This window comes from Hippocampus comes, unplaced genomic scaffold (assembly GCF_001891065.2).
Source record: "Hippocampus comes isolate QL1 unplaced genomic scaffold, H_comes_QL1_v1.1 scaffold113, whole genome shotgun sequence".
Classification (NCBI taxonomy): domain Eukaryota; kingdom Metazoa; phylum Chordata; class Actinopteri; order Syngnathiformes; family Syngnathidae; genus Hippocampus; species Hippocampus comes.
This window is the reverse complement of record NW_017806160.1, coordinates 813,720-822,585: the sequence shown is the minus strand read 5'-3', so window position 1 is coordinate 822,585 and position 8,866 is coordinate 813,720. Positions and strand designations below refer to the sequence as shown.

At 45.5% G+C, this 8,866-nt stretch overlaps 1 protein-coding gene across 1 annotated transcript in view; it reads left to right on the top strand.

Moving 5' to 3' along the window:
• The window catches only part of nr1d4a (nuclear receptor subfamily 1, group D, member 4a), a 15,798-nt gene extending 6,938 nt beyond the window's left edge, over positions 1–8,860 (top strand). The window contains exons 2-8 of the mRNA XM_019895565.1: positions 2,827–3,138; positions 3,482–3,570; positions 3,655–3,799; positions 6,030–6,559; positions 6,646–6,831; positions 6,932–7,142; positions 7,906–8,860. Of these exons, the coding sequence (XP_019751124.1) occupies positions 2,827–3,138; positions 3,482–3,570; positions 3,655–3,799; positions 6,030–6,559; positions 6,646–6,831; positions 6,932–7,142; positions 7,906–8,102 (1,670 nt within the window). The 3' untranslated portion in view covers positions 8,103–8,860. The remainder of the gene's footprint in view (positions 1–2,826; positions 3,139–3,481; positions 3,571–3,654; positions 3,800–6,029; positions 6,560–6,645; positions 6,832–6,931; positions 7,143–7,905) is intronic.
• The last annotated feature ends 6 nt before the right edge of the window (positions 8,861–8,866 follow it).

The following is an 8,866-nucleotide window of genomic DNA, read 5'->3' as shown; positions in this document are numbered from 1 at the left end:
TGTGCGGGGGTGGCGGGGGGGTTATGCTGGACTCTATTGGTGGATCATAATAGGCACAGTTTTTGCCATGACCCCCAGAAAATCCAAAAAACTAAAACGATGAAAAACAGTTTAATGCTAAATCAGAATGACAGTTCTCATGATCATCAAACATGCATGATGCAACCACAAAGTACCAATAAATAAATCTCTGAATTCACTTTAGAGGGTTGTCAATGTGTGCTGTACTTTAGCCCACTTGAAAGCACAGTCAATGAGATATTGTGTGAACTGACGGCGTTTACAGCACGGTGGCTCTCGAGGGGTTATTCATAGACATGTATGGCGCACGTTGGACTTCAGGTGAACAGGCTGTGTGTTGGGGGTCAGGCGAGCGGCTGGGCTTGTTTGTCAACTGTGGAAGAGGAGAGGTTGAGGCCTGCACTTTGTTGGGTCTGTCTGTGGCTCTGGCTGGCATGAGTCAACAAATCCAGCAACACGTGCTCGCCGAGGGATTAGGTCTGCATTTCAGCTCAACAAATACCTTGTGCAGCGAGAGGGCAAGCACACACAGGCGGGCTGGTCCTCGACATCATGTCCACTTGAACATGACATCAAATAGAAGAACGGTGCAAAAAATGATTGTCAGGTCACAAAGTTTATTATGAGTGTTTCTTTGATAATTGTTGGCCCGTGTAAGTTGCAGCTCTGCTCTCTGTATGATGCAGTGTACTGTAGTTCCTCATTGCCAACTACGATCACAATATATAGTTTGTTTTATGATCTTAGGATACCTGAATGTTTGACACAATTGCTTGGTAGTATGAAAACAAGAGCTGCACGTGGTCCAACAAGTGGAGGGGGTGGGAATTAGAAGCTGTACTGTCAATAATTGAGCAGTTGTAAAACTTGCGGTTCCACGTGCAGGCCAGCCCAATTGAATTGTAATATTGAGCCCGTGTAAGCAACCTGTTCTGGTTATGTTTTGTTGCATTCCAACCCACACTCTCAAGCTTTTCCTATGCAAAACAAAGCAAAAAAAACACCAACAAAACCGTGACTGATACTCAATTAATTGTTTGGGGCCATTCTAAGCCCAGTGCACACGGAACTAGCGTTTGAAAGCCCTGACTTGGGTTTTGTTGCTCATCTCAACACGGGACTGCGGATTTGTTTGGAGGTGAAATCGTGTCGAGAGTGCGCGCATGTGAGGCGGCAGTCAGGTGTCGTGCGGCTCGCCGGCTCTGGGCGCGGTGCCAGGGGAGAGAGAGCGCATTCGCCGCTATTATTGGAGACGAGAGGAGGCAGACACGTGAGGCCAGATCTCAGTTCATGCACAATCCACACCAGGCATGACAACTACAAATGCCGCGGGTGGGCGTGTCTTGCTCAGCAAGGAGAAACCTCGGATGCGAGCACGTGGAGCTGAACGACCAAAACAACATTTGACCTTGCGTGCACGGCAGCATAATAGTGCATTATTAGTACTGTATTTTATTTGATTTAGTTTAAATGAACACGCGTGGGGTGATTCCGGCCAAGGTGACTGCACTCTGTCTGCCTGTTCTGCTCCTGTGCCACCAGCTGTAATTTTAGCGTGCACGTTTTGTCATGTTGAGCGGCCCATTTCGCCTTTGACACTGTGAGGCAACACACCACAGCTTCTCGCGGTGCTTTTGCCTGCTGCCCACTGGGTTTGTGCAACACTGCGTGACATCACGTCTTGCAGAGTAGGTGAACAATATTCATTCTCGGAAATTAGCGTAGCCCACACAAGAGTCAATTCATTTCCCGAGTTACACTCTATGCAGTGTTTGGTAGCATTTTTTGAAGCCAAGGGCTATATGCCTGGACTGAAATAATCATCTCATCTCATTTAACTCACAAATGTATTCAGTGCAAAATCTGGGCCTGTTTAGTTGAACACAAAGTTGTTTTCAAGTTAGAATGCCTGTCGCTGGCATAGATGATGAAAGATGCATTATTGGCAGTTAATAAATAACTAAATACGTAACATAATTGACTACTGTACTTCATTTTTGAAACAGAGATGGAAGTAAACATTTCTAGATTATTTTTAATTGGACGTAATTGGATCATTTTTCATGGCACACTTGATAATTTCTCATGGTGCACTAATGTAGCACAAAACTGTGTGGTTCAGAATCTACTGGGATCTAATCGTACTTTTAGCCAAGTGGTGTCCAAATCTGGTCCTTGTGGGCCACTGTCCAGCATGCCTTATAGGGCTCCCTCTTCCAACACTCCTGATTCGAATGGTAAGGTCATCAGCAACGGTCCTGATCGTGTGAATCAGGTGTTTTGGAGAGGGGAGCCATCGAAAACCTGCAGGATAGTGGCCCTCGAGGTCCAGATTTGGACACCCCTGTTTTGACGGAGCGGTAAACCCTGAAGTGTGGGCCGCAGGATGTGATGACATCATAGTAGTGGGACACAACTGTTCAATTCAGCAAAAAGTCTACAAGGTGTAACAATACATTCCAAAGATCCATCGTTTGATGAACTTTCTTGCTGTTAATGTGTCACAAAAGGGACAAGCCTCTATTTGCATTGCCTTCACACCGCTGCACTCATTTGATAACATACCACAACTGTTGCTCGCAACCGCAGCAGGTGGATCAGCGATATATGTCAGTTATTCTGATGATCATTGTGACTTTTGACCAAAAAAAAAAAAAAAGCGTGGCATACCGGACACAGGTTGAAACACATTTGCTCATTTATGGAAATGGTTGTGTCTTTCAAAAATAACCTGAAGAATACTGTGTTTGGGAGGTGAACTTGAAGTGACTGAACTAACCAGTGCCCCCTTTGCCTTGTTTGCAGGAGGTGGGGGCGTCATCCTGTATGCTGGCTCCTCGGGAAGCTCCAGCCCCAGCCCCGGGAGCCCCTCCAGTGGCTACCAGACACAGTCACCTTCCTCACACTCGCAGCCATCATCGCCAGAGGAAGTCACCTTCACAGAGATCGGGGCACTGAAAGAGAGCCCGGCTGGGTCCACCACTCCAACCTCAAAACTCGTGTTCCAGTTCCCCGAGGTCCATCGCGGCACTCCCACAGCAGCTCCGCAGCAGCATACCTACTACGCACATCCAATTGCTGCAAAAAGGCCGTGCGGTTTCCATGGAACTTTCACTAGTATGTAATTACTGGCATTTTATTTTAAGAGAAAAAAAAACTATTAACCTAACTCTGGGGAATGAACCAGTTAGGAAGGCTACACATATGTGAGGAATACGACTTTTCCTGGTCATGCTGGAAAAAAAAAAAGACATTGACAAAAGGGCACTTTGGACATGGAGGGAAAGGGGGCAGGTGTTCCCCTCCCACCTGCTCCAGAAACAGCACTGCCCAATAACTCCTTATTATTTGCAATAATGTCACATTTGAATGTCAGCTCTGTATTGAATAAGAAATGCAACAATGCTGACAGTGCCCCCATACCCACAAGTGAGCTCATGACTATGTTGTCCGTCCACAGAAAATGGTGGGATGGTCCTACTCTGTAAGGTCTGTGGGGACATTGCGTCTGGCTTCCACTATGGTGTCCATGCATGTGAAGGATGCAAGGTAAGCAAGCCCCTTGACAGATGGATGAAGCTGAAGTTTCCACGCAGTGTTATAGACATTTCACAAGGTACATTGTCGTTTTAGGGTTTTTTCCGCCGCAGCATCCAGCAGAACATCAATTACAAGATGTGCGTGAAGAATGAGAACTGCCTGATCATGCGCATGAACCGCAATCGGTGCCAGCACTGTCGCTTCAAGAAGTGCCTGTCTGTTGGCATGTCACGAGATGGTGAGATGTCTTGACACAACTGAATGCAAAGAACCGCTGTGGAGTTCCTGCCATGGTGGCCTGATTAGCCAACACAGTGAGGAATTGGTCAGCAGCAGCGTAGATATGCGGGTCTAAGTCAAAAATGTAACACGGGAACTTCGTGGAGGTCATCCTGCCACTGATTCAGTCACGATGCACTCTGGCGACCCCAATTTCCATTCTTTCGCCATCAGTAGTATAACATGGATTGGGTTCGACAAAAACATTGATGTCTGAGCAAAAAGTGGAGAAAATTTGTTTTTTGTGAAAAGAAACTTTGATGCGATTTTTTTTGTTCTTGTGACACTTTCAATTTGAAAAGAACATCAGGGTGAGAAAGGACTGAAGCATGCCGTGATGATGCAATCACACTGGATTCAGCTCAAGTGGAACGTCAGTAGCTTTCTAATAGGCCATTCAGCATTCACCCCATGAACTGTGTCATCGTTTCCTACGATCGCAAGACACACGCTGTTTATACCATGCATATAGTCTACATACTCTGTTTGAGTGTGAGGTGCCCAAACTTGGCCTTCCACACCTACTCGTTGTAAAAATGTATTGAACGAATATATTCGTCAGTGGCAGTAAAAGGTTGGATTCCCGTTGATGACTATAAACAGCCATGCGGTGAGTGAGACGAGTTTCTGAAAGGTCTTTCTGTGATCACCCCAAGCAGTGTCCTCCAACCAAAGTCTTGGAAAGATGCTCCGATTTGGCACACCACCTCCCCCTCCTTGTAGCTCACCATATTCCTTCTGCCCTCCGCCATCCCCCTGTCAAACAATGATTTATGAGTCCAGGAGCATTGAAGTCCCCGAAGCTATCTATCATCTAGGAAACTGCTGCAAACACAGGAATTATTTTAAGAAATTGGAACAGGCTTGACTTGATTACCTTGTGTTTGCCTGTAGAACATCGTTGGGAAGAAGGAAACAATTAAGCCCGAGATGCAGAAAGCCGCCAGATGCGTTAGTTTTTCTCAGGAACGAAGATCACATCCCCTTGATTGCTGCACACTGATTGATCACTTAGAACTGCAAATTAAAAAAAAACTATGCTGACCCAGAAAAATACAAAGTTGTGCTCATAATGTTCTCAAACATTGTGACCTAGTTGGTGTAGTTTGCCAGCTTTTCTCCTTCTCACTGGTTTCGATTTATCTCCACCTCCGGGCCAATTCTAAAATGGAAGTTAGACCCGTACCGTTATGTCTGCATGTGTCTGACACTCCAGGTGCACAAGCAGTTAGGTGGCAGAAGGCAACACAATGACAGTAAAAGCAGTTAGCCTGACCCCTTTTAAAGTGGCATTTCTTTTAAGACTCCAGGACCGCAACCTAAAAACCCACTTTTACAAACATTTCAAAAACAGGAAAACCACATGCAACTGCCTACAGCCTGCAATCTACATACATCACCCTGATTTCACATGCAGGCAGGCAGGCAGGCAGGTAGGCAGGCACCCAGCCTCCAACTGCATGCAAATATAAGTCAGCACAGATCATCTCCGAAACACAGCACACCATGATCAAAGGTCTTAGATTTTTTTTTTTTCTCTCTGTGCTAGTTTGATATGGCAGGAACTGAGAAAATGAGGTTACATTGGGCAAACAGCAACAGTCCAGTAAATCATCTTGCCCACATGATTTTTCTGTGCTGAGGCATTTGGAGCATATGGTGTGCTATGTCAAAAGTTTTGGCATTTCAAAACTTTCGTGTTGCCTCATGTAACCTGACCATGCAGGCGCACACAAACACTCGTACTTTCCATGCATGCGCCTCTTCCGTCTTAGTTTGCTTCGTGCGGCCGTGTTTGTCCCTTAGAGGCTGCCTCTTCTTATGGTTGCGCTCACAAGCTCAGTCCCAGTGACATCACGCTCACATTGCCCCACTGCCCTACTTACAACAGAGGGAGAGGAGGGAGACAGTGTTGGATGAAGGAGAGAATGAGGCAGATGTGAGCAGGGAGTCTATAAATAGCTTCTCCAGCTGATGGTTACCGTGGGAAGAGGGAAGGGAAGACGGGTGTGGAGACGGAAATTTGCATCTTGCAACATACGTGATCGCCTCCTTGAACAGTTCTGTCGGTTCCTAGAACATTACTGTGAAATTCAGTCATATATTTGAAGTTTTTCTAGCCAACAGAAACATACAGAAATCATTGAAAAAGCAGATTGTGACCTCTTCCCTGACTGTCTTTTCTGCAGCCGTGCGTTTTGGCCGCATCCCTAAAAGAGAGAAGCAACGACTTCTGGATGAGATGCAGAGCTATATGAACAGCCTAAATGAGTCGGCTGCCATGGACATGAACTCATCATCCATGAAAGAGTCCCCCACTAGCCAAGAAGACAGTAGCTCAAAGGAGGCCATCGGGGCAATCTCCAGAGCCTACCAGGACATCTTCAGTGGCAGCAGAGAGGAGAGGACAGCCAAGAGGGCTAAAACCACCACCACCGACGACGCCTCTCAAGATTGCAATTTCCAGCCGACTTCAGGCCAAGCCAACTCAGGCCAGACTTGCCGGCCTTGCCTAGTTGTCCCTGATGACCACCAACTTACTTTTCATGCCATGGACAACAATCGTTACGCATATGTGGTGCGTGGACAGGCAAGCCAAAATCATCAGCCAAGTTTGGACACGCCTCAAAGAGGCGCTGCCAATTATTCATGCAAGCCAGGTCACGCCACAAATCAGCCCTCCTGCCCATGGAAGTTGGCTCCGGGAGCTAAAGTGTTGGTAAGTGTGCAAGAATAAAGCAACGTTTCTGCGCCATGTCCAAGTTGACACAAAATCACCTCGTGCATTTCTATCCCCATTTTCAGGCCTGTCCCCTGAACGCATGCCCTGTCTCTGGGCCCGAGCGCAGTAGTCAGGACATTTGGGAGTCCTTTTCTCAGTGTTTCACTCCCGCTGTCAAGGAGGTGGTCGAATTCGCCAAGGGCATTCCAGGATTTCAAGAGCTGAGCCAGCAGGACCAAGTCATGCTGCTTAAGTCAGGCACCTTCCAGGTAACACGTTCATATCAAAATCATGTGTTGACCTGAATCCAAAAAGCACAAGGTGCCGAAACAAACATAATCTGTTTTGTTTTTTTTTTTGGTGTACTAGGTTTTGATGGTGAGGTTCTGCACCTTGTTCAATGCCGCAGAGCACACAGTGACCTTCCTGAATGGTCAAACGTACCCCTTGTCCACCCTGCGTGCTTTGGGCATGGGCTCCCTTCTCGACGCCATGTTTGACTTCAGTGAGAGGCTAGGCGCCATGGGCTTAGAGCCCGACGAAATGGCCCTCTTCATGGCTGTGGTCTTGGTCTCAGCAGGTACCAAATGTTCACTGTGGGACATGATTACCATGAATGGATGTTGTAGCCACTGCGGCGGTGCCTCGAGTTGATACGAGTTTTGGCACATTTTGAGATACGAGTCATCATTTGGCTGATATTTTTAACTTGCGAGCAAAAAACTGGAGATATGAGCATTGTATGGGAAAAGTGAACTCAACTCACTTCACAACAAGCAGCAATTTGGCAGATAGTGAACAAATCGTTCAAAAAGGAGGCTTCAAGTTATTTATTGCCACTCACACTTAAAGTTTACTGTCAAACTAAATATCACATTCAGAGAATTACTGATTGTGTGTTTTCAACCGCCACATAGCCTTTTAATTCCATTAGCTTAATGCTAACGCATAATGGGAAATTCCATACAAGGGCTATAGCTTCTCTCTGGCAGTGTTACAACGCTTTCAGGAATGGATATTTGAACACAAACTGTGCAGCCGCACATGAAGACAGACGATGTAAGAATGTTGACATTCATATATTCTCTAGCCACTGTGAAAAAAAAAATACTCACATTACAGTAGAATTATTGTGTCACTGAATGCATACACTGAAAAGAATGGTTTGCTGAATTTACTCAATTTCATTTTGTCAAGTGGTTGCACGAAATAAGATCATCTGCGACATGAGTGTTTTGTGTTCTGAGCGTCGTCATAGATGGAATTAAGCTCATATCTCAAGAGAGCATTTTCGAATATTTGACAGGCCACATCCTCACACCAGCATCCTCTGATCTCCTTAGATCGTTCGGGCATCTCAGATGTGCTGGCTGTTGAGCAGCTCCAGGAGGGTCTCATCCATGCCCTGCGGTCGCTGATCGGTCGGCGGCATCCGGACGACACCTCGCTCTTTTCCAAAGTCCTCCTGCGACTTCCAGACCTGCGCACCCTCAGCAATTTACACTCCGACAAACTTTTGGCTTTTCGCATTGACCCTTGAGCCAACAACCTGCACAACAGAAAAACACATCCCGCATTCACACATACTTTACTTTCCGAGGATGGAACTTTCTTTGTAACGTACCAAAAAGGAATGGTGCAAGTGTTGTTGTTGTTCTGTTTTTTGAATGAAAAGAGTAGCATTTTTTTATCCAGTGCCCATCCTGTTTTGGGATAAATAAATATGCTCACACAAAGTTATGTGTGCACACAAAGCACAACACCTCTTTAGAGTAAGAAAAAATCGAGTGTTCGTGTAAGTCATTGTGCAAAGTTGACAATACTCTGTTGAACAAATCATTTTGAGGCTTGGTATTTATAGCCAGCTTAGTTAAGCATAACCCAGGCCATCTCTGAACAGGCAACTATCATAGATCCATGTTCTTAGGGACCATTTGTGATGACATGTTATGAGTCCATTTGTTTTGAAGAGAAAGGAAATGTGTATGTAAATACAGAACAAAAGCTGAAATATAGTGTATCACTGTTTCACCATCCACAGAAATGCTGGAATGAGACCATCCATACAGTTTTGCGTCACCTGCACACAACGTTGTTTTATGACAATATATTAAAACTATATAAAGGCATTTGAAATTATTCCACCAAAAAACATTGTGTTTGCATTGACATCAGAATGCAAAATGACTTGTGGAAGGTCTCTGTGCATGTTTTGTAGTTTTATTGTTCCTTTTTCTTGCTGTATATACAGTATGATGTTTGTACAAATGCGACTGAACAAATAGAATGGGTGGGTCCAAATTA